The following is a 27,105-nucleotide window of genomic DNA, read 5'->3' as shown; positions in this document are numbered from 1 at the left end:
TCTCATATATGTACAGTGTTTCAAGTCAGAGTCAGTCAACAGCAGTAACACTGAACAAGGCAGTTATTCATTAAATGGACCAGTCTGGAAGCCTACATGCTTTTGGGTTAGTCTCAAAAACCAGAAACATTAGGACCCATCTACCACCTAAACCCAAGATGTCCCTCAGCAAAAACTTCCTCTTACAAATGCAGCTATATCATTCAATGCCTGTTAACAGAACAGCAAGTCAAAAGGAAGAAGTAAAATAGTTCATTTGATGGAGACAATCAAACATTTCAAGAAAGCACAAAGCTGGGCAGGTAATACCGTAAATTCAAACCAAGATTGGAGGAACTTGGAGATATCTACATAACTAAGCCAAATTAGATGCAGGACAGTGTTTTCTTTTGATGTGTTTCTGTATAGTTACACTTCTTTTACAAGTGCCATGACAATGTAAGTGTTCTTTTCTATCTTCAGTGTCTAAAGAATATCTGGATAACTCCTTCTGAGAATAACCATGCTGCTGCTTTCATGAGTTCTCATTGAGCAAACGCCAAGTGATACTACATAAGTGGTAACTCATTTAAATTGAACTCAAGGTGAAGGTCTCAACTTTAGACACACATTATGCTACTGAGCTCTGTGCAGAGACAGCAGGGCTCCCGAGGATGCAATTACTTAATTTCCTTTTTTTTTTTTTCCCAGAAAGTTTCTTTTCCTGAACAGTACAGAACCGATCCCACGTCTAACACTGACACAACAAATTTCATTCACCCCTCCTATTCTTATCTCACAGAACACATGCTATGTTCAAGTGAGGTCCTTATACATGTGTCAGCAAAGTGCCTTATATTCTTTAATCATCTATTTGCTCTGTATCTTAGACATTGAGTTCCAAACCAAAGTACTAAGAGGAATTACCTCCTCCTGTGTTTACACTGCTACAATCCAAAAGAGGACTTGGCTCTGTCAGAGTTCTTAAACAGCACAGACCAAGCCCAGGCACATTTAGCAGTTAGATGAAGATTAGCTCCAAGTTTTCTTCCTCCATAGTTCGCCTCTCCAAAGAAACACTGCTTTCATATAGTTTCATGCAAGTTATTTATTAATTATGTAAAACAAAAAAAAAAAATTGTTTAGCAACAATTTAAATAAAAGCATATTCAGTTTTTCAACCTACAGGAATTGCAAAGCAATAAGAACATGGCATTAATCACTAACTCCTAAAACTATTTTTTTGTTTTAAGTGGCAAAATGCTGCAGTAACAACTCATTAGAACTGCTACTGAAAGACAAGATGCACAGATAGAAATCACAGTCTAAATAACAAATTAAGAAAGAGAGGTAAAATGAGTCAGTACAACAGAACAGGAATTAAACCAAGAATTGGACCACTGCTATATATTAGTACACAACTCTTAGAGACTTGCACATTAAAGTTTCAAGGCATCACAGGAACAAATTCATCCATTACAATTATGTGCAATTTTGGAAGGAAGCCCAACATATACATTATTCCAAATAAAATCTCCTCGATTCCTGGAATATCAGAATTCCTTTCATAGTTTTGTATATAGCCATGAAGGCATAGCATATTACAGAAGCGATGAGGAAGAAACCATCACAGAGCCAGGATGTTCCAAAGTCTACCCCTATGTCTTGTACAGACTTGTTGTATGACTTGGGGCTAATCCCTTCATATTCCTTTGTTTCTCCATCTGCAGAATAATGACTCTCCTTAAGGGGATGCAGTGTTCTTCACATCCATACCGGCTTTGACACCTCTTGAAGAGCAAGACAAAAAATGCTAAGAAGTGTTCACTCTCACATGGGTCTACATAAATATTTCTTCAGTATTTTTACCATTTGCATCAGAAGTAGCAAGGCAGACCTAACGAGAATTAAGGTCAAGACAATACTATCATACCTTTACAGTGAGAACACTCCAAGTTAGCTGGTTTTTAGTTGCACAGCAGACAATGTTTTGTAATACTTGTGTTCATGTTGCTCAAGAACAAAGCAGCATGTCTGTTGCTACTCAAACCAGAAGAAATATTCCCCACCTAATTAAAACAGACACCTAGCATCAAGTAATTTTTTTTTATTTCCAGTTATTAGCCTGTACTTTTCTGTGCATTTTCCTCCACCCTCCTCCTGTTTAGACCCAGTTGCACAACTAACCCCACCCATATCCAAGACATGCCACTGCTCCTAGTAAAAAGTAACCAACCTAGACAAGCGGGTAACAAACACATGACTCTCAGGACTCAAGAGACTGAAATCCATTCCCAAAACAACCAGGAAAGCAGGACAAGAGGAACTCACCTTCCTTCCTTGTCAGCAGCTACACAGCAGTGAAGAATAAAACAGAACTTAGCCCAAAAGAACAGGGGTTTCACTATCACTGCCTCACTTAAACTGGAGAGGAAAATGCAGAACAAGGCATCTCTACCGCAGCAGAACAGGCTAGAGATGACGTGGCCTGCATCAGCGTACTGCTGCTTAACACCACTGGGATCTGCAAACTAGCCTCAGACTTTCAGTTTACGGTATTAGAAATGGGCAAATATTCCCAACATTTCAGGAAGCAGCTGTTCATCCAATATATTAACAGCATTTAAGCTAAACCTGTAAGAACATGAGAAAGAACTTCCATTCCAAAACAGATGCCTGCAAATCTTACACTTTCTTAGGAAGAGGACAGCATCTCAAGCAAGTTACAATTACTTGACTGACTGTGTCTGTGTTTCTGGTTAGTCCCAAATGCAGAAAAAAATTTGTTTACTAGAACCACCTGTTATCTGACCCTCTTACACTCCTCATTTTGGCAGGCATAGAGCATTCATAGTGTCAGTTAACACAGCTCTGCTTACAAAGAGCAACTCATTCGACTGTGGTAACCTACTCATCCAGACTATTATGGAGGCAAAAAATAGCCATGAGTGAAATATAGCCCAAGGTTAAGAAATGAAACAGTTTCGAGAATGAATACTTAAAAAGAACATTGTAAACCAAAACAATGCCAGAGCAAAAGAGCACAATCAAACCAATTACCTCAAACACATTTCCTCTGAACCCGAGGTGAAATCTGTTTAGCAAGAAGCAAGACATTCATAAGACAGCATGTGTGCACACATTTACAGCTAAAACAAACAAACTTCTACAGCTAGAAAGATGTCTAAATTCACACAGTTAATGTGTATATATTAAAGAATGCTCATCCTTCCCAGATGCAAAAGGAAAGTAAGCCTGTAATTACCCTGCTCTGTAGAGACCAAGTCCCAACTCTGGCATTATTTTCAGTTCACCATGCACAGAAAAACCATATGAATGCTTCCATACAGGTGACACTAGTTAGTGTAATATCAGAGCTATCAGTCACTAACAAAAGCCCAGAGAAATAAATACACTCTTCCCAGAATCACTGGTTTCTAGTTAACACCTGCCTGAAAATGAAGTCTACTTTTATTAGCTAATAAAATTTTTGGTTTCTATATTGACATGCAAAATACTGAGATCTAATAAGAAAAAAGGACAAAAATAAACTTGCAGTTAAACCAACAAAACATACACACCCAAAGTAAGATTCTGCCCAGCTTCTTTTAAAGCCAGGCCACATCTTTCACAGACAAAGCTAATATAACCTCTATTATTACATGCTGCCTTACCCTTTCAGAGTGTCTGGGAGTTTCATAGTAAAAACACGTGCACATGTACACCCCCTTTTATGACTACTGTAACATTAACATACTTTATCAAAGCACATCCACGAGAAAAAGAGCCAGTAGATGGCACATACATTCGTTACATCTGTCTTTCATCAAAATTTGGCAAAGGAAAGATGGCTTGAGTTTGTGCATCATATTAACACGATACTGCTACCAATCAAGTTGCTTCTCCTGTATAACCATCTGACTCCTGGCCACTCACCCAAAAACTTAGCTCAGAATTACTAGATTCCAAAGTACTTACTCTATGTTTAACTACTTCTGGGCACACAAATTTAAATTGATAACTTTCTTGAAAAATAATGGACAATTATGTGCAGTTAACAGAGGCATAGTACTACATGTTCACGTACACTGCAGGAAGGGGCATCCTTAGGGGATGCAAAGATTAATAACTTGATCATCAAAGAGATCATTGTCAGACCACGTGTCTGTAAGACCTGAACTTGGCCTTAGCTGTGCAATAGATACCTCTGTCAACCTACACGTTTCCTAACCTGTTAATTTTCTGTCTATATAAAAAAGGCACATGACAGCTCTGGAGGGTACAGTGAGAATGACTGCTCTCCCAAAGTACCACCAAAGTTCTGACAGTGCACAAGTTAACTTGAGTTTGGTTAGTCAGGTAAAGCGTTCATCGCATATGCTACCTGACATTAAAAGATATTTTTACTTCCATATTTATGTAAGACTAGGATCACATGCAAATATCCAAACTGCTTCCTGGTTTGTTTTCTCTTTCATAACACAGAATACAGCTACATTCTGTAATAGGCGAAACAACGCTCTTGTTTCAAACTGTTAGCTGTCTTCATTAGGCTTGAAAAGCCCAAAGCTAAATCCCAAGCACTACAGCAGAGGCTCCCAATCTTTCATTACCCAGAGATCAAAACTCAGTTCAACATCTCACCACCTGCCATTCTGAAGTGACACTTGAAGCAAGGCAGCCATGCCTATTATTGGGACTGTGCAAGAGCTACACATTCTATTATACTTTTAGCCAAAATGAGAATCGGAAAGTTTCAAGTACTCACACTGCTTTTCTCCCTTTATCTTTTAAACTTGAACAAACCATTTCTGCTACTCAGGTATCAGCAATGCAAAGCAGAATAATAGGCTTCACCTTTACTGTCATGTGTGAACATAAATTCAGTGATGTCACACGCTGAAAAAAATATCAACATGACCAATCCCAACACAAATTCCACAAGTTACCTTTCCAGACAGCCTTCCAGCTCATAATCCACCTGAACAACTGAACTAGACTCCAACTGAAAACAAAACAGTAGCTACTGCAAAGAGCAGCAAGTCACATACTACATAACCACTAAGCTAATGAAGAAAACCAATAATGAACATGTCAGCTTGCCACATGTGAGGAGACTGTCATGCCACAGTCATGACAGAAGTGACCTTGCACCAGCTATATTCATAACACCTGCCACAAAAATAGGCTCTCCCACTGTACAATCAGAATCTCAGAAAGTCCGTTTACACCACATTTAAACATTTTGCAGTACTAAACAGATCCATCACTATGGCACTTCCTCTATTTGCCTCTTCAGAACCAAGCATAACAAATGAGCCACATCTTCACATGGCAGAAAGCAGTGTATGCTGTACAGCAGCATGCTTAAGAATTTATAGCAGCTGCTGGAATTGCAAATCCCCAAGATAACTTAAAGACCTAAAAATCAGGGTTTCAGAGGTTAACTGAAATGGGGCTTCGCAAAGCATCCTAGAAGGGTAAGAACCACCTTATGCACATCAGCAAGTTCATCCATTTGGATTACAAATTGAACTGCTATTGCTAAAACACATAAGGCAGAAAAAGACATCCACAACAAAACTTTCAAGACTACCCTTATTCTAAGACTGATTGTGAAAAACTTGCTACAACTTTTCTGGATAATAAGCAATTTGACCTTTACCACAGCTGTGATATTGATTGAATTTTAAAACTCCTCTTCTTCCCTTAGACAATTAATGGAATAAAAACCTCCAGGAAAAGACACTTGTGGTAAAAATTTAAAACAGCACGATTATGTACAAACTCACAGCACAAAACCTCTAAAAACAGGACTTGGACTCCTCTCCATTAAGGTGGCAGTTTTTTTAGGTCTTGACTGGAACAGTATGAAAATAAAAAGTAATACCTGCAAAAACTCCACACTCAGCTTAAGTAGGACGGTAGAGCTTGCAAGGAACTCACTTGTTCACTTGTTTGCCAGTAACGACTCCAAAAGGTTGCAGTGTGAGATGAATTATTAAAAAAAAAAAAAGAATTAAATTCCAATTTTATAAAGGGAAGATTTGAGGTTTTCACTTGTCCTCCCTACTGAGAGATCCCTCTTCACAGAAAACCATGCTTTAATCATCGTATTAAATGAAGCAAACATTCTGTGTTATACAAACATTAACTAATTAACTTAAAAGTCACCAGTTGAGTGGCTTCTCCCCTGTCTCTCTAGTCCTAGATATAATGTCACTTAGAAAAACAACAGCTTCCTAAGACACAGCACCAGAAGGCTCAGCACCACACAGCTCCAAAGTCACCATTTTATCAGTTAGAACAATAAAAAACACAGTATAACCACTGTCACACAACTTCTTTCCACATATACTAGGGGAAAGGAAATAGTGAAAGTTACAGCACAAGAGCAGCAATGTGTCATGTAACTCTTCCTATTCAGTTTCAAGACACAGAAAAGCTGAAGAGCAGCCTATTGCCTTTTCTAAACACAGCAGCACCACCAAGCACTACTTCACACCCGGTCTGGGTACTTCTGGGAGCAAGTACCTCACCTCCACTTTCACAAGCAAAGCCCTTGCTGGTGGCAAGGTTAAAATGGAAAAAAACTGTACTGAATTAATGACAAAAGAGTTTTGCTTTGTCCAAATACAGTCAGCCTAATCCTTCCCAAATCCAAAATTTTCAGGGGCAAGAGCATCACCCTCTTGTGCTATATTCACATCACGCTAGGACATTCCTCAACTCTAACAAGGGTTAACATCTGTATCATAGGCAAATAGCAATTATTGGATAATCCTGCGAAATCCAGTTCAGTAAATCTCACCCACAACCAGATTAGCATTCCCAGTATGTGACCCAAAAAAAAAAAAAAAGACAAAAAGCAAAAAGCCTTCATGCTTGTTTCTGGGCCACTACTTCTTTTACTTCAATGTTATTAGCTGAAAATGAGTCCAAGTCCAGTAGCACTAGACCAGTATATAAGATCACAACTACCTGTTGACCACATAATGCTTTTGTCACAAAACAGAAGAGTACCCCATCAGAACATGCAAGCTCCAACCCCCTCTTATCTGCTCTGAAAAGTATAAACTCCAGATGGTCTAAGTTTTATGTTCAATCATCTCCTGTCTGCTCCTAGCAGGGAACCAAGCCCCACCTCATTTTTTTGAAGCAATTCCAGCTTAATGAACAAGGGGAGGTATTGATTTCTGCCTCTTTGGCAGAGTACTTCCAATGGGACAAATATGTAGTGCCTCTACAGGCTGTTCCTTTACCATGGAGGGGGGTGTCAGGACATGGACAAGCAACAGGGGGCTACCGCCTAACATGGAGTTACCCCATTTCTCTGTTGGACTAATAATGGTCTAATTAAGAAATCAGGAAGCACCTAGATATAGTACTAATGGTCCTGAACAACAGGAAAACCACCAGCCTGAAGAACCCCTTGCAACCACAATACTTGAAACACCAAACCAAGCCATGCAGGACACTGGATGACAGTTTATTAGCTGTACCACAGTGAGGAAAAACAGTACACGGTACTATTTTTTTTTTTTTAATAAGATGCAACAGCATATGACCCATGATTCTATTAATCAACTCTGAATAGGGAACAATGAAAGCAGTATGATGATCATTTTTCCATGCCCACAAGTTAGCTCCCAAAAAAACAAGCCAGTCATGTTTGAGAGTGAATCTTGAGAGTCCACTGCACATTTCATGTAGTCTCCTTCCCCCACCCCCTTTTTTTAAAAAAACAAACATCCATAACTGCCTCTGCTTGCTTTTATTAAAAACATACCCACTCACTAAATTTCAACACAACACTTAGCATGCCCATTTTGGTCTGCTCATGGTACAAGGACAACTTCAAACCTGGAAAAGTCTTTATTTACTCAGTTGAAACACCCCCAACTCCTGCCAAGCAATCAAGACAGTAAGACAACGTAATTTCTTCCAATGCCTACCCCTACAGTCTCCAGAAAAACTAGCTTTATTGCAGTTCTTAAACTTCAGTACATCCTTTCTGTTTAAGTCAAAGCAAACAACAAAGTAGTATTATCCCCATGACAAACCACAACTTTCTAACTCTTTCTTATATAAACTGAAAATGTTTTGGGAAGTTGGTAATTTTTACTTTCCTTTTCACTCTTCACAACATTAACTGTTCTGCACTGACATTTTAGATCGATTTAAAAGGATGTTTCATACTTTGTCATGTCCAGTTTGCTACAATTTGTGAACTAGAATGTCTTTTAATATTGCAGTCACCATAGCTAGAGTTCCTGGCACACCATCTATAACTTTGAACAGATTTCTCCATATTTTTGTCATATTTCATTTTCCAAACTTCAGCTGCATTGCACACACTCTCATTCAACAAAAAGATATAAAGAGAAGGCCTTCACTCTGTGTCAGTCATTTATTCCACATACTTCTACCATCCCCTCAAAATTAATAGGAACTCATTTTCTGCATCAAACCTTAACCCAAACTCATTGGCTTTTTCCCCATCTCTGAGAAATAAACATTAAAAACAAATACATGCATCCAACGACATACCAACCATTGGGTTATACAGGATAAGAATTCACCAGAAAAGAGGTGCATTTAAAACAAGAGAAATCATCTAACAGTCTGCTAAAGACAGCACTTCAACCTCTATACCTACTTTACCAGCAAAGGATGAAGTTGCTTTAAATAACATTGCACAGATTCATGCAAAAGCACTAGATTGTAATGCTACATACTTTTGCCTTTAGAACACTGCAATAAAACATTATTGTCAAAAACTACAGAAAAGTGTTTGGAAGGCTACATCTGTAACAACACAGGAAACTACCAAAGATTCATTACTGCAGCCTAACAGGGTAGTTACAACTTGAGCCTTTTAGCATCACCACTTCCACTCGCTCTAGTTACCAGGAGCCTTAGTCCTTCGCAAAACCAAGAGCTAGCTTCCTAAGACAACTCAGATGCAAAATTTGGAAGGAATGTAGGGATGGGTGTGTTTAACAGTTTGAATCTGACAGACATATAATGCTATTAATTCTAATAGCTAGTAAAAACCCCTATCCATACCACAGCACTGCTAACAGACGATTACAGCGCCATTCTGCAATAGGCTTGTTAAGTTCGTTATATTCATGACACAACCTAAAACTCTCATATGAGCCTCATATGGTAACTTGTAAATGGTATTTCACCAGCAGTGAGTAACAGAAACTACCAGACAAGCCTAAAACCCTCAGTAAGACTGGGTTTCAGAAAACAAAAGAAATGCCTTATGCAAAGGGACTAGGAAAAAAAACATAGCTGTTTGGTTCCCCGATCCCAAGGAAGAGGATTATTAAGCAGGGGATTTATAAATTGTTATGTATTAATAACAGATTGCAATGCGACTTACATATCAATAACATACAATTACTTAATATTAATTGTTATTAAGTCAAGGGAAAACCTGGCTGTCAAGAAGTAATTCCTAGATAAGAAGCAACTTCTCCATTCATAGACTACTTCTGCCAGTTAGGAGTACTGGGGTGCCACTTGAACACTTAGTCATAGGGACTGTCCCACCAGTCTCTTGGGGCACACGCCTGCTCCCCACCCACCCATTAACCCAGCTGCTTCCCGACCATCAGAGGAGTCATAAGAGTATCCTTCTCCCCTCTCCTTCACTTCCCTACTACCTCAACCACGCCATTATGCCACCTGTTATTTTCTTCTCCTCCAAGCCTTTCTGGGTCCTCCCAACTGAATAGCTCTGGTGTTGGCTTTGAAGACTTTTCTCAAGACGTGGCAGATTTACACTGCCCTGAGTCTTATCAGTTTTAGTCCTAGGCATTCATATTTAAAAGACCACATCAAAGCCATTGAAAACTTTCTATTTCGGTCTCAAAACTAAGTCAGTCAATTTGCACAACACTCAACTGTTAAAATTCATATTCCCCCTGCCCCTAAGCCCTTAAGGGATATGAATTTGTTTCTGCAAGCTACAGAAAGTGGAAGAAAAAAAATAGTGACTCTTAAAACACATTACGAGAAGACTTTTGATAATATGCTAAACTGAACCAAGCACCATGCAATTTTTCTCCTTCCCACTACGTACACAGCTTTTGTGTTACCTCCTCACTTTGTTCAGGATTTCCCTATTTTTTTTAAAGAAGCTTCTATCCTGCCACCAGCCCTGCCCTTCTGGCAGACCACAGTGACTTTGAAGGACCTCTCAGCAAGGACCACTCATATTTTACACAACCAGGCATGCAGTTGGTGAAGCACTATCCTCATTTTCATAAATCAAAGACAAAATATTGCATTCTAAATATTAAGCACCAATTCCACTATTCTACTAAAACTTTTTCCAGACAGCAATGAAAATTTAAGTACCATCTATACATTACCATTTTAAACAGTAATAGTATCTGCATATTCTTGTTAAAACTACATCTTAAATCTTCAAGAAATGCACGTAAGCAATGAAAGTTTACTAGTACCTTTATGCATAAACTAGTCTAAGCAATACACAAGCATAAAAATGACAAAGATGAAATATTTTACCCACAACATCCACAGCAGTGTGTTGTAGTGCTGTGAAATTCCATAACTATGAAGCATACAGGACTACCCCTGTGCTCAGTGACCTAGGAAGTGAATTACACTTTATACATTACAACATCAGCTGCCACCAACTATGAGAGATCAACACTGCACAGTTTCCCCTCCACACACATAGAGTAAAACTCAAATATGGCTGTTTTGATGATGGCCCATGTCAGCATCTATTCAAGTAGTACAACTAACGAAGTCTAGCCAATTCTATGACTATCTGAATTCACACGACTCTTCTTTAAGACCCAGTGGAGGTCCAACGGCATCAAGAGCAAGTTAACGACAGGAATTAGAAGTCAAGCACCCTACAACATGGGGAGAACAGCGATACTCTACAGCAGAAGTTGCTCGCACTGCAACTCCACTCGTGACCCGGCCAGAAGTCTACTGCATTCCTGCAAGGAAGATCATGGTTTTTAGTTTGTTTCTTTTTGTTCTTTGTTTTTTGTTCAGATTAGCTGGCAAAAGCCTACTACAGGATTAAACCGCCCTGTTCGGAGGCACGGGACACTGGCCACACCGTCTCCAAGCCCAGATGATGTGACCCAGAGAATCACCGGCCCCACTAGCAGCGTGCCGCTCTCGGACATCTCACATCGGTTTACTCACCGCAATACGATGGGAAACTCTAAGACACCTAACGAGCCATACGCGCCAGCCGAAACAAACAAACGGAAAAAAAAAAAAAAAAGAACAAGAAAACCAACCACAAAACCCCCTTAACCGGCTTACAGCGGGTAAGTAGCCCTTCAGGGGCGGGAGCAGCGCGCCAGCGGCTGGCGGGGCGGGGGAGCCCGTCCCGGCGCGGGGCAGCGGGCCCCCCCCTCACCCCACGGCCGCGCTCGGCCTCTGCCGCTCCCTCCGGGTCCCACGGGCACCTCCCGCGGCCCGGTCCCGCCCGCCCGCCCGCCCCACGCCATTACCTTCCGCCAGCAGCTCCTCGGGGGTGACCTGGTAGCGCCCGACGGCGAACACCTTGCCCAAGGCAACGCCGCTCCCCCCGCCGCCCCCACCGCTGGAGCCGACATAGGCCGTCCCGCCGCCGCCGCCGCTCCCCTCGGACTTGGGCATCCGAGAAAACTTCTTCATGGCGAGCGGGGCCCCGCCGGGCCCGCGGGACGGGCGCCAGGCGCAGGCGGCTGCCCAGCCCGGCGCGGCGCTGGGCGGCCGAGGAAGACGCCGGCGGGCGGGCGGGCGAGTGCGAGGCGAGGGGCGGCCGTGGCTCAACGGCTGCCGGCGCGGGGAGAGGGCTGCCACGGCTCACATGCCGGCCGCCGCGGCCCCCGCCCTGCTGCTCCTCACTCCTTCGCCCGCCGCCCCCTGACTGCCCGCACCCACAGCGACGCCCGCTCCGGGCGGAGGAGGAGGAGGAGGAGGAGGAGGAGGAAAGGGGCGGGCACGGCCCCGCGCCGGGGGAGGCGCGCGCGCAGGGACGGGGCGGGGGGGAGGGCGGGTAAGGACCGCGCCGCCGGGAGCGCCCGCCTCGCCAGTGTTGCGGTGCCACGGCGCATGCGCCCCCTCCCCCGCGCTCCCTCACACACCCCCGCGCTGCGCGCACACACACACACACACACACACACACACACACACCCCCCGCTACACCACACACCACCACACACCCTCCCGCCTCCGCCGCTTCCTGGCCGGAAGTGAGGTTGTCCGCCTTGGGCGAGCACGTGGAGCGGGCGCGGGGGGCGAGGGGGGAGCGAGGCACGTTGCTCAGCGCGCCCTCCTCCCTTCCCCGCCCCACGTCCTCGCGCCCGCCCTCGCGCCCCTGCGCGCGCGGTGGCCGTTGGGGGGTCCCCGCGGCCTTGTGCCCCGCCTGAGGGGAAGCCGCGGAGCAGCCGGGGCACGCCGAGGGGATAACGCGCGTGGGGCGGACGAGGACCCTCAGGCTCGGCGCCGGTCGGGTGCGGGACGTGCCCGCGGGAAGGGGCCTGCGAGGCGGCGCAGCCTGGCGCGGTGCGGGGATGGCGTGGTGTAATATGGCTCTGCACACCTTCGTCAGGCCAGCGGTTGCCTGTAGACTGCTTCCAGTGGGGGGGAAATAACTGCAAAAAACACTGATGACATGTAAATTCCCAGTGGTGGGTCTCCCCACATGCACTAAGCAACGGTTAGGACGTTACTGACTGAAAAAAAAAAAAGTGGTAAAAGGATGTATCTGGGCAGGAGAACAGCTGTAAATCTCCCACTGTGAAATGTACCGTCTTTGGACATCTTCCCTGAGGACATCTTCCCTATAGACATTGACAAAGCAACCCTGGGAATTTTCCAACACAAGCTTTGTTTCACCTGCGAAATTTTCAGAAAAATAAGAACTGTATTTGAAAAACAGTTTCTGAACTGCAAGAAGCCCTCTGTCCTACAGTCCCTCACTTAAGTTTGTCAGCTTGATTGGAGAGGCACAGAGCTACAGCAGCCAGGGAGCCACTGACTGTAAGGTACGTAGTTATCACCATGCTGCTAGATGGCAAGCGTGGCTATTTAAGGTAATATTTGTCACAGTTCCCTAGAAACAACTCTTGGGAAACACCCTACACTTCCAAACCATCTATCTCAAATTTCCAATTCAAATGCACATACTGACTGAAAACAAATTTCCAACTGTCCGAAATGCCAGCCACATCTAGTTTTTATACTTAAGGAGTGGTTCTAGTCATCCAAAAATGGTGAGAGATTTGAGTCACTGAAAAGCTAACTTCATTCCAAGCCTGCTGTCCTTGGGTACTCCCCTCTGTGCAAATATAAATGAGGTACTTGTGCATTTATTTCCCCTTACTGAGTGAAATCATACAATAATACAAAATTGATACAGGACCTCCTGTCAATCTCTCACATGAATGAATGAAGCAGCAGTTTTGGCTTCCATAGTGGGAATTTAACAACACAGCCTTTCACACCGAACACGTAGGTTTTGGATGGGTATCAATTGCAACCATCGCTTCAATAAAACCTCTGGAGAAGTCAGAAGCTTAAACCTTTGAGATAACGTTTCAATAATCTAATTAGTTTTGACTTAATCATATTGCTGTACTCTTAGTTGGTAACAAAATGACAATATTTCTCTATTGAAGTGACAAGTTGTCATACACTGAAAGCACAGATACAGCTATTTGCATTAGTAGTCCCCTTTCTGTAGTCGTTGCCATCCTTTCAGTAATGGGAGATCAATTTTTCAGCAGCATATAGAGACTCTAATTCACAGTTTTCCTTAGAAGAGAAAGGTATTTTGACTGCAGATGAAAGGAACAGAGTACTGTGAAAGGAATGGCATTTTGTTAATGAGGGCATTCTTACAGTGATATATGCCTGCGCTCCTTAGATATACTCTTCTAATTATGTCTTTGAGAAAAAGTGCAGCTGGGTTAAAAGAACATAAGTTCAGTGTCAGTGAGTAATACAACTTTGCTCATCCTCAGTAAAAATAAAGTATTACCTAAAAGTCACTGCAAGAGGATAGGATTGGCTTTTAGGTTAGCTGGATAGTTTTTATTTGTTGTGGGGGTCCCTATACCCACCCATATATTTTTGTTCTCTTTAAAGTAAAAGATTGAATTATTGCTTGAGTTATTTATAGGCTGGACAAAATGAGAACTCTTGTTATACTGGGATTAACACTACTAATCTCTTCCTTGATATACTAGAGGATGTAGAGGTCAACTACAAGGCATCAGCAGCAAATAAGTGTATCAGTATTGCTCACCACGTTGTGATAAACGCGTAGGTGGCCACAGAACTGGCTAGTCTCTCGTGAGTAACCTCAAAGTGCCACGCCACAGCTACCTTATGATGTCCCACAGCCCATTTAACTGCAGACTTGGCCCCCATATGGTCTTTTTCTGTAAGACGACAGCATGTTGTGAGGAGGTTTTGTGTTAAGGATTCCCTTTTATAATGTATAGGTCTAATGAAATTGAATAATAGAGACTATTTTGACAGATCTCTTAAAAAGTATGGGCCTGATCCTTCAAGTAGATGAGTGATAATTTTGAATATATGAATAGGCCTACTGGCTTGGATTTAATTCCTCACCTGAGTAGAATGACATTTTGACATTTCTAAAAGATATATTAATTTCCAGAAAGGAAGAGTTGTGAGACTTCTTTCACTCAGAGTATGAAACCCAGAGCAAATTTTGCTCTCCCTTATTGAAATGAAACCTCTCATTTGGTTCAGGCAGAACAGGGATGCTTTGGTCTTCTGCATCTGGAATATGTGCAGTAAAATGAACCTATTTAATGCAACACGTGCTTGACAGTGTGACAAACAGATCAGAAGGGTCTTTGCATTACTTTAAAAGAAAAACAAAAGCAAATTTTAAAACCTTGAAAGTACCCAGAAGCACAGTTATTTTCTGGTTGATGTGAAACAGTAGATGGTCTAAAGAAAAAATCCAGTGACAAAGAACAGCAGATCAGAAGTATGAATCTTAAGGTGATGAGAGATCAACCACAAAGGTGAAGAAGATGAGAAATCTTCATGAAATGGCTTCACTGAAGCTGGGATATCAGTTATCATTACTGGGCAGTGGATTGCTATTTGCTATATAACGTTTTTTCTTAAACCTTCAACTTTATGAATTGTGAAATCATAGGAGATATTCATCTTTCATTATCAAAAAAATAAAAGAGCAATAACGGTCAGCTTCTGCTTTCTATGACTGTGGAATCATCAGTGAACTTTTATTGCATGAAAACAGGAGAGAAAACAAAAAAGTCCCAGTCACATAATATGTGTGTCTCCATCACAATATTGGTATGTTTTGCTTCTTCCTTTCCTGTATTGCCCAGGGTCTACAATGCTGATACATTTTTCCTTTTTTAATAATTGTGTAATGACAGATCTATAATAGCATATAAATTATTCTACTTACTGTCTTTGTTCAGCACATAATATTCATATTGAAACTTCTCTGACAGTTAGTTTCACAAAAGCAAACCTCCAGATTTTTTTTTTAAATACAACAGTAACTGTATTCTCAATAGCAAGATAGTGAGAGTCATAGCTTGTGTCAGATAATATATCCGTGACTTTATTTCAGAGTGCTTGAAATCTAGGTCCCCCTCCTAACTCATGGCTGCTAGATAGCCTTAAGCATGCTCCTTCACCTCCCTGTACAAAAGTTTGCTGTCTATAAAGTCCAGCTAAGGCACTTTAAGTATGCTGCTTCACCTCCATATATGAAGAATTTTCCCATCTATAAAAATATTGTAGTGATTATATATTCCATTGTAAAATACTTTGAAGATTTATGGAGGAAAGCTCTAGATGAGAACACTAATTGAAAGTGAAACATTCAGGTATTTCACATGTGCTTGGAGTTTGAAATGTGATGATTTAATCCTCTTTAAACTGCTGAATAGTTCAAGTGCCTTTACCTTGATGACTGTTTCTTAAGTATGTCCTCCTTACATCCCTCTCATAACTCTTTCCTCTGTACAACACATAAATTGGTTTTAAATTAATCTCGTGAGAATAAAACAGCTTCATGAAAAAATGTTAAATATCCCTTATGTGAGTGTTGTTTTGGAAGCATCTCTTACTGTTCCTGGACACATGCTTTTCATTCTAATTGCCTGAGCTGAGTGTTAGAAATGTAAGGAAAAAAATTTCTAATTCTCTAGAAATACGTTCTTTACGTATTATTTTTTTGTTGTTGTTAAGTGTCATTTCATTGTTTTTCACCTTAATTTAAAACACGGATCTGTGTCTTTGTAATACAGACTTACAAGTGTTCAGCAATTACTGCAGTAAAATTTTTTGTACCCATACGGGTATGTGAGGGTTATTTTCTATTTTGTAATAATTCAGTCAGTGTGGACAAAGCACTGCCAGAGAGAAGGTTTTCCCAATAAGCACTTCTAATTCTTTTTCCCCTCTTATCGCCTCATTGTTGCATGTTTGTTTTCCTCTGGTCCCCTGGGAGCCGTGAGAAACATAATTTTACACAGAAAAGTAGCTACACAATCTTCTTATCTTAGTAAATAAAGTCTTAGTTTCATACTGCTGACCCTGATGGAATCTGTTTTAGACACGGTTACTAAAACCAGGCAAAATGTTTCTGATGAGCTAAAAGCTAAGAAGACCCCAAGAGACAACTGGTTTGGGTTTGTTTTCTAGGATTAAGTCATACCCCAGCTCCGCATCTCAGAGTCAGTAGTAGTAATGAAAAGCTTTTTTTTGTTTGCTTCATTATATATACAGCATAGCAGAAAGATTTTGGTATGTTGTGAAACATGTTGGCATGAAAAATATGTTGATATGGGGGAAAAAAGAAAACAAAGAAAAAAAGACTGAGATCACTTGGTGCAGAGGGATGGCACAAATCAGCTAGAAAGCAAGTACATGCTCTGATGTCTCTTCTGGTTTTGAAAATCTGAGCAGCGTCAGAGGCTTTCCATTGACCTTGTGAACAGAGACAAATTTTAATCCGTTTCAGTTTCTATCAGCTATTCTAATCAAGAAAGAAACAAAAAGAGCTGTGGAAAACAACTAAGTCACTGATTTCTGACGTTAAATTGGAAGCAAACTGAGGAGTGAGCTGGTGAAAATATTTAAGGTACAAATAGCTGACATCAGCTTTGGTGACACCCAGCGCAATTCTCATTGACACTGAGGTCAAGAGACTTTTATTGCAATGCGAGATTGATCATTTGTACTATAGCCAGTAATGGGACCAAACCAAATATCAGTTTCTTTTTGATACGACAACCCTTGGCTAGTTCAAAACAGCAACAGAAAATGAGGAAAACATAAAGACAGACGTGTTTGTAAGAGTCCTTAGTAGAAATCCTAGAGGAAGGAATAGGAAAGGGGTTATAACAGGCTCAGAATTGTTTGCATCTTGACCTGGTAAATGGGTTCACATTAATAATAATCAGTTTCCTTTCTGGAGAAAAGCAGTCTCCTATGTTTGTCCTGATGACCAGGACTCTTGAAACGTTTGATAGGGTAATGTATTCCTGCTCGCTTGGTAAGAGCGTTCTTAGATCCATATGTGACCTCTTGAGGTTGAACTCTTCCCTGCCTTCTCTTGTCCAGTTCTGGTTAGTCCCAGCTCACCAGCAGACTAGTTGATTTAATTCTCTCTTATAAATAAAACCTGATTTCACCCTTGCTTTAACAACTAACTTTGCGGTCCTAAAGATATCTAAGAAGTTTCTCTTACGGGAATGAAGTGGGCTCTGTGCAGCCTTTTGAAGGAAGGCCACCATCCTAACTTATTTAATGAATAAGTCTTAGAAAGTGACTTTCTTCCTTGAAAAAGTTATGCATGTGACTAAAACACATGGCCTTTCTCAGCAATGCTTAAACCACGGTACGCAGCTTATCAAGGGCCTGATGATGGCCCACAGTGATCAAGGTGGTAACACAACATTCCCCCTCCTGAAAGCTAAACTTTGTTACAAGAAAACTAACGCCCAAATTCCAACACTAATATTACCCTCCTGCTTCTACTATTGAGATTAAAAGGGCGAAATGTGAAGGTCAGGCACAACTGGCAAGTCTGAATGATATCTTAATTTCAGCAGCATACAAATTAGGATATAGCATCCTTCATTTAAGTACCTTTGAGATGTAAATACATTATTTTATAGCACAAAAAAAAAAAATCCAAGTGTCACCTAAAACCCCCAGAGGCATTGGTATGCCCCAGAATTACTTGTCGCAGTAAAAAGTCATGGAAAATCCACAGCCATTGTGGTTCAAGAAATAATTTTATTTCAAATCATTTTCTTTTTATCCTATTCACAGAGATAGTTTTTACTGTTATAGTTGTTCTATAAAATGATCAATGGACTTTTTTTTCCCTGTGTATTTTTTGAGTCTTAGAGAACTGCAAAAATATCCCTGGTTATCCGTTCTTATGCTAAAAATACTTTCTTCTTTATATAGTCTCATAAGCTTGAAGGGAGGGGAAAAAATCCTCGGAACTGAGAGCCTGGGAAGAAAGAATATCTTTTGGGTCACAACTGAACAGTCTTTGTGCTGATTCACATTGAAACAGTGAAATGGTATAACTACCATAACTGCAGATGTCATTGCTGTCTGACTTGTACCTTTAAAAGCCCACATATAACCGCAGTTATATCGCTTATAAATTGTTTAATTTTGCAAACAGGTTATTTCCACTCACAAGCTGTTAGCTGAAAGTACATTTCAGATACTATGGAGGTATGAACTCTGGTTTTAGTTTTGTTTGGTTAAAAAAATTAGCAAGACTTGCGAGTTGTTTAGCCAATAGTATTTGCATCCAGTCTAAGGAAAGGGAAGAATTTTACCTGCTGCTAGCGTAATTGAAGTTACATGCAACAACAGAAGCAGTGGGAAAGATGGAGAAAAGAGGATTGCTGCAAGTTTATGCCAGATCTAAATAGGTACAGAAATATTGTAATAATTGTACATAATTTTGCAGTAGCCTTTCCTAGGCTGTCCATTGTTCCACTACGCAAAAAGATGGAGACAGAGCTATTGCGTAGCCTAATGACTGTCATTTCATGATCTGCAGCCCAAGTGCATATTAAATAGGACAGATAAGACTTTGGCACAAGATGGGAATAACTTTCTGTTCTGGAAAGCAGAGAATGTTATTAGGGAAGAACTATGTTTGATCTGGCTCTGAATAATATGTTGAAAGTAGTTGTAAATCTAGAAGAGTGGTGTATTGAATGTGATCACAGAACAATTACGTTCACCATTTAAAGAAAGGAGTAGTACTGGCAAAGCACAGGTGAGGGACTTCAGAAAACTTCATTAACTAGCTTTAACAGTAGAATAAAAAACAACTCGTGGCAGAAATGCCAATAAATAAATACTTGTGACAGGGTATGTTTAGAAGGAGGGACTGGGAACTAAACCCAGGAAAAGCATAAAACGTTTTCCAAGTTCACTTTTTAAGCTGGCTAGGTAGTTGAAAGATGATTGAAACAAGCTGACAAGCTTTCAGGACATACAGTCTTTTCAGAGCATGCATTGGTTTTCCAATGCAAATAAAATTGTGTAATCCATTAAAAAAAATCCTTTCTGCATTTTTTCCCTTGTTTTCTCTCAGCTGACAATTGCAATAACAATTTCTCTGCAGGATCTTGGCCCATCACTTCCTTCCAGCCTTTTATTAGTCTCTAGGAAATGCCTACACCTAGTCATGATTGTTTAATTGGAGTGTCACCAAATAATAGTAATGCTTTTAATCTTTACAAAGGGTGATGAATTAAGACTTGCAGCGTCCTTCAGAGGGATGAGTAAAAGCAATACAACGAACCATGAACAAAACCTGGCACTGCCCCCGTAAACACAGTTATTGCTGACAAGAACAGAAAGAAACAAAAGGCATGAGCACTTTAGACTGCAACCACCAGAGCCTGGCTCTCTAGCAGTGAGTGATTCATCACTCATGAGCGATTCCTACTCACCTCTAGACCTTCAAACAGACCAGGCACAGGTTTTTAGCATTTAAATTCTACCTTTTTTTTTTTTTTTTGGTCCCCTAAATCTTACAGGCAGAGTTGTCAAAAACTACATAGCATTATGACCATTTCTGGGATATCACTGTTCCAGACCTCCTGCCTCATGAAGGTGCTATATCATCTCAAGTTCTTTTTGTTCACAGTTAAAAGGCTGTGAACTTCTGACCATTCATGAAAACATGGGATCAGACAAGACAATGCCAACCAGCCCAGGACGTTAGTCACGATTATCATATGTAATTTTATGCTCCAGCTAGGACATAAAGGCAATGCTGTACCCTCCACACTGAGTTCAGTAATCCTGATGGCGAAAGTACCTTCAATTGGGCTATAACTCTTCTTCTCATCAACATGAATGGGGAGCTGGTGCATGGGAAAATGGAGCTGATTCAGTGTCAGCTGTGTTCCTACAAATGTAGCATCAGAGAAGTATCAGCATGGAGAGGAAATTAGAAGAGAAAGGATCATGGCTTGGCACAGCTCTTCATCCTGTGGGAGCAAAGGGAAACTCTTGACTTCTGCTTAGTCTTTCATTTTGATTTTAGGGACAGCCCAACTCTGCAGTGTGCCAAGTCCAAGTTTGACTGTAACATCCAGCAATGCTAAAAACACATTACACGTTAGCTGCTACTTCAAACATTTGCCACTGCCTATAATGATTGAATTCTAGGGACTCACATTCACTCCAGTGTAGCAGCACAGGTTTAGATGTGAGCTTAATTAAATCACTGCAGTATGCACACTGTTCAAGCAGTTTCTCAACTGATTTAATTAAATCAGTCAAGGCATAGTCTTTATTCAAACTCTTGCTCAAGTACTTCATCTGTGATCAAAGAGATCATTTCCCCCTGTTCCCTGTGAGCAGTGGATATACCCAGAGAGTAGCATGGCATTCATGTTTATTTGTTGCTATCCTGCACTACGTCAAACTCAAATGTCTAGAAAACAAATCAGCAAAGTGCCACATCCAAATCTAAGGCAACAATATCTATAGGTAATATCTGTCAGCATTACCGTAAGAAGCCCCAAGTAAAGACTGTGTGAGGAAAGTTAGTAAAGATTGGACTAGGCAGTGTTGATAAGGCTATGACCCTGGTATTGGTGTATAAAACAATTAATAATACTTTATTTAGCATGCTCTGTACTTGTATTCCAAAAATAAGGTAGCCAATTAAACCCAACAGCAGACAGTTTAAACTGCTTCTAGAAAAAGATACAAATACACAACAGCAGATATACATGGAAATAATATTATGTATATATAAAATACTGGACTAACCTGTAGAACTCTTTGCCACTAAGGTTATGGAGATTAAGATCTTAGGTATACGCAAAGGAGACATCTATTGTGGTAATGAGAAGAGTCACAATTACCTCAAGCAGCTTAATAAATTATTCAGCCATTAATGAGACACTATTAACTTTAGTGCTTCATTCCAAGTAATGGGAAAAGTGTCTTCATTATTTCCATATATATTGTTTACTTTCTCCTTTTTAGCATCTGGTGTGGCTCACTTTCAAAGTCTAGACGAATCAGTGTCAGTTGCCAAACTGCACTTCAAACAACAATATATTCTAATATGATTGTATAAATATTCTAATTTACCTAAACAGCTCATCTATCTACAGAACACATATCTCTGTGTGCTATAATTTTTAAACAGTAATCAGACATAAATATTTTTCAAAAAAATTGACCATTTATTTAAAAACAAAACCTCTTGGGGGGATTTGTCTTCTATTGAGTAAAACAGTGTTATTGTTTTCTTAGCTTTCTTACAGTAGGTACAGTTTGAGAAATGAGAAAAAATTTCACAGTTGTGCTTCATTTAGTTTGGAGTCATTGATTCAGTAATTGCCTTTTCAAAAACATTTTCAAGCTCTACTATCCATATGAAGCCAGATACTTTTCAGGTAGTAACTCTGAGTTATCTGGAAATTAAAAACACAGGCTGTGACCTAGGAAAGCAGAACCTTCCTACATATCCTCCAGCTTTTCTCCGTCACCAGGAGGTGCTTACTGACAGTTGCTCTATGCTAAAGTACCTGTGGTGAAATAACATTACAAGTTTAGTAGTTAAAGATAGTAAGGGAGACGTTACTAGAGCACAAGGGGCAGTTATGCACATTTTCCCTCTTGTGCTTTTGACACCTTCTTTACTAAAATGGACAACTGTCTAGAGCTAAGATGTGAACAACTTTTCAGCCTTAATTATGGTTCTTTTTGAGTCTGCTAATGTGGTTCAGCTATAATGGTCTTTTTGCATGGAAGACATGCAGTCACGTGGCTTGTAAGTGCAGGCAAAGTATAGGGAATCACTATTGCTACAGTCATCTTAATTTCTTCAATTATTTGTTTGTACCATGAGTTTCACTAGACACTCAATGTAGCACTGGGTATCTTCATTGCAGAAGTTCCCTTTTTCTAATATATATTAAGCTAGGAATGTATTATTCCTTAGACAAGGTACTGAAATCTCTAGTTGGACTTCTGTCAACCTTAGGTGCTGATGAGAAGATGACTTCTGCTTCCATTTGTGAACATTATGCTTTCACACATAAAATGCTTTAGGACATGGAAGAATACAAAGCCTAGATTGTCTTAGCATAAGCTCGGTACCGAAGGCACCTGTGTGTACCAGAAAAGCACATGATGATGCATTTTTTTTAACAACTGTGTGACGAAAGTCACAGCTTCATGATACGATTTCTGAGTACTCTACACAACACAAATGAGATCCGGGCCTTTATTCCTACAGAACCCATGCATGAAGGCTAAATAAACTGTGATGTTTTGTACATTTTAGCTCTTGATACAGAGGTTTGCAATTTGCCTCTTTTTCCAGAGAAGAAGAAATAAATTATTTCTTTTAGTGCAATGTAACTCTTGTATAGTAGAAAATTAGGTATGAAGAGCTAACTTGCTGTTTGTGGAGTCATACGAACTCAGCTTTTTGAAAAAGGGGAGAACATAATACAAGTCATCAACTTAAACATTTCCATATCCATGGTGAACATGTGTACGTGTTTGTGACGGAAGTCAATACCAGCATACACTAAAAACCTGCATGACAGAAAACAATTGAGGACAGCTACCTGCAGCACAGGTTTTCTTTTTGTAACTATGTCTGAGGTTCAAAGCTACGTACTATTATCAAATGAAATCATTGCTCATCTGAAATGAGGTAAGTTGCATAACTTGGACATAAACAAACCCATAAATGTGGTTTAGCTATTCAGAAACACTATTGCTGCTAATCAATGACGGAAGACCAAGAGGGGTTGCACTGTTTTCTGCAGAAGCACAGAAAGAAGCATTTGCCCCCAGGTTTCATCGTAGGCTCTTACCACAACACCAACCTGGTGTTTGTATTCATCTGCACCATTTAGGCACAGAAAGGAGAGGGAGCGTATCCTTCTGTATCAGTTTATACCCTTTCTGGGGTGCAGTTTATCCTCTGGTGTGTCTCGTCAGCTCTGATGTTCGCATACATCTGTAGATACTGACATATTCTGATACACAAATGCTAAGCCTGGGCATTCTGAAAGGCACCAAAGGAGGCAGAACCGTGGTGACGACTGAGAAACAAATGCTAAATGGTAAAAATCATGCTACAAAGAGTACCAGCCTGATAAACAACCATCATAATTCCTAATCTGATGGGAGCATGAATCTTCTGCTGAGCTGTGCTCTAGAGTTCTTCCCCAAACATGCTTTGTCTCTGGAAAAATGCATGTGCGGCATCATTAAAGCAGGATACAAGCTTGCCTGTCATTGATGAAGTAGATAAGGAATGGCTTGATGTTCTTTGAAGTACAGAACACACAGCATATCTAAGAGTGTAGAATAAATTGCCCAATATATTCTAGATGAGAAATAATATGTCGCATTATTAAAGACACACTAATGCATAAAAGAACAGGCTTAAGATGGCAGACTCAATTTAGCATTATCATTTCTTAGACTTTCCCTCCCCAGGTGACATATATAATTGTATTATTGCTGTGGGACCAAGTGGGAATTTCACTGTTGACTGTCGTAATTCCCAGACTAAGTATCTGTAATGAATCAAATCTTGGTTTTTTGTTTTTCAGGAGAGGTTGAGCTTGAGCCATTCTTACCTTGAAATTCAATTATCTTTATTCTATCATTTAGCTCAACAATAGCTTGTCTAAGTGTCTGGTTTTAATTGATGGAAAGTTAAAAGAAGGCTTCAAGTCTGCATAAGGCAGGCAAATGTGCAGCATTATTTTAAGATAGAAATTACTATTTGACCTCTTGTGAACCATTTATACTTTGAACAATGAAGATTGATGTTTCTGGTGTCTCCCTTGGCTAGTATCAGCACACAAACTAGCTTCTGTTATACTGGTTTTTGTTTCCATTATTGCTATCCTAGTAACAAGCAAAGCTCCCTTTGCCCAGCCAAGCTTATAGTGATTAAACCAGGCAGTGGATTTCAAAATTCTTCTCTTCTTCCACTGCCTGGTCAAGTGGAGAATTAAGCCATGTTCACAAATATAATTCCAGCCTTTTGTTTTGTATCCTCATACACCAGTCAATGTTAGGCAACTAAAGAATAAAAATGCACAAACAATAAAACAAAAGTACAAAGAACAGCTTAATACTACAGTAAGCAATTTAAACAGCTGTCTTGGTTTATCCTTCCCACAGCACAGTGTTTTCTTCATTCCCCAGCAAGCATAATTTCTAAAAAGAAAAGTAAACTTTTGTTAGTGCCTACCAATTGGACAGAGCTGGACAAGGTTAGCAAAGATTTTCTTCATTTGTTTCCCATTTAAAATACAAGGCTTTATTTGCCTTTTATGCTACTGTGAGGTTTGTGTTTATGTAAGTTCATGCTTTCAGTCTGCAGAAATTAATTTTGTACAGACACTATATATATATATGTATAGAGAGACTCGTGACTATTTGCAGACTTGGTGATTCTTAGTGTCTTCAAAACCAATTTTTCCCCTCAATGTAAATGGCAAAGGAAATATCATATCCCATAAGAGAAACATTTAGGTTGAAAAAATTAGATGCCCTTTCTCTCCGCATTCCCCAAATACAGGAAATACAAAATGCTCGAGATTCCACAAATATTACATTAGCTCTAAATCATTCAAATTGGAGGAGTTCCTTTAACAAATAAAGGGGAATTAAATACACTATATGTGCATGTAAGAACCCTGTCCTTTCCATATTCAAATCAGTCTTAGAGGCAGAGTCCAGTTTGCTGTTAACTTGTCCAACAACCTCTGTTTAGTTTTCCCTCTTCTCCAACTTCCGTTTTACAATGTTTGCCCTTGTTTGGTGAACTCTTTTGAAGAAGCATAATTTCTTATATTGGGAAAGCACATAGCTCCTTGACTCACTCTGTAAATGAATTTATGAAGACAGCAGCCCTGCAGTTGAAAGTAAAGATCAGTAAAGAAATTAAAGAAGATGGGGTTATCAGAACTAATAATTCCACAACTTAATCTCAGTTCTTTTAAGAATTCAGTCCAAGTTACTTCCTCTAAAAATGTGGGATAAAACAAGGAAACAAGGGGGGACTGGTGTTCATGCTGCACTGTCACAGAGGGACGATACGGCTGCTGTCCGGATTTGTGGCACTTTGAGGAAACCGGCGCTCTGGGGAAGATAGGGAAGAGCAGCCCCTATGCGTTTGAGGGCGCTGGAAGTGACAAAGGCACAGAGGAGCCACTTCCCAGCCAAAGCATGCTGCCATGTGAGCGTGAGGCCTAGATCCTACTTTAGGGTTGATGCTGCTTCCTGACACAAGCAACACATCCAGTTGACCTTCTCCTAGGAGAACAGTATTAATATAGCCAGAAATAAAACCTGAGTACCTTCCCTGCTGCAGGTCTCCTCCATCCCAGTGATGTCACACTGTTACTGCAGACCTCAAAATACCACTGGCATGGGTTTTACAGGCGTTTCTCACCTATCTCTGGTGAAGCTAATTAAATCCACACAGTGCCGTAGACCAGCATGAGGCTCTAAAATACAGCTATGTACGGTTGCAGCAGTAGTGTATCAACCTGGTTATTTCCAAATCTGGTATTAACATACAAATCCTGCTTCCATTTCTGACTCTTGAGGTACATCTTTCTGCCTGACTTGTCAGCAAACTCCATCTGTGAAAGCAATACTGTAGTTGTACTTCTGAGGCACTGAGCATGCTGATGCAAGCCTGAACATGATTCTCTAGACTCAGGCTGGGCAGAGAAGGAGCAACCATGTTACAAAACACGCCTGCAGATAAATTCTTGAAGTATGTTGATTTTCATGTAACACAGATTTCTTTAAAAAGTTGACAGTACAGCAATAGCAGGTTTGTCCACCCACTGTGCCCAGAAGCACGCTGGAACAGATGCCTCTGGAATATCCCACCGCACTGAAATGCAGCAGGCTTTCAGCAGGGCATGTAAAAAAGGGACAGAGCTGATAACTGGCTCACTCCCTATACAGATGGGCTACGCCCACTGGACATAGTGCAAGTTGAGAAGAGACAGAAGAACAAATCTCTCTAGTTTAATCTGTAACTTCCCATGAGTTATGTTGCCCCCCTAATTTACCATGAGGAAGGCATGTATTTTACACCACAAGATCAAGTCCCAGTGAAGCTATTAAAAAATTATTAAGAAGTGAGTTTACTTAGCATACACAGATCTCAGAATAGATACTTCCCAAAATATCCTGATTTCAAAGGCTTTAAAAAAAAATGCACACATAGAAGTTGTTTATTCCCAAAGAGATGAACCAAACCGTTCTTTGCACTCTAAAGCCTTTTCCAGAACTGGATTCCTTCCATCCTGCTTTTTCATCTAAACATATTTGTTTTATTTTAAGTGGTGTGTTTTGATGTCTATGTCTCTTGAACCTCATCTACCTCAGACTCAGCAAGTGTATCGGTGTCCCTTATGGGATAGCATTATGGAATATTTTATATACTATGACAAGCAATCTCTTCTGTAATATTTTTGTCCAACATTCCCTGGGCTGTTTAATCTCAGCTTTTTAAAAATGGAGTGTCCTGTAAAAGGAGACTGC

At 40.5% G+C, this 27,105-nt stretch overlaps 1 protein-coding gene across 2 annotated transcripts in view; it reads right to left on the bottom strand.

Annotated features, from left to right (window-relative positions):
• BMP2K (BMP2 inducible kinase) overlaps window positions 1-11,919 on the bottom strand; it is a 62,776-nt gene extending 50,857 nt beyond the window's left edge. For both annotated transcript variants that reach the window (XM_042796479.1, XM_042796480.1), the window contains exon 1: window positions 11,499-11,919. In XM_042796479.1, the coding sequence (XP_042652413.1) occupies window positions 11,499-11,664 (166 nt within the window). In that variant the 5' untranslated portion in view covers window positions 11,665-11,919. The remainder of the gene's footprint in view (window positions 1-11,498) is intronic.
• Between the last annotated feature and the right edge of the window lie 15,186 nt (window positions 11,920-27,105).

The sequence above is a fragment of the Tyto alba genome, unplaced genomic scaffold (assembly GCF_018691265.1).
Source record: "Tyto alba isolate M040663 unplaced genomic scaffold, T.alba_DEE_v4.0 Super-Scaffold_23, whole genome shotgun sequence".
NCBI classification, from domain to species: Eukaryota; Metazoa; Chordata; class Aves; order Strigiformes; family Tytonidae; genus Tyto; species Tyto alba.
This window is presented reverse-complemented; position numbering and strand designations above follow the sequence as displayed.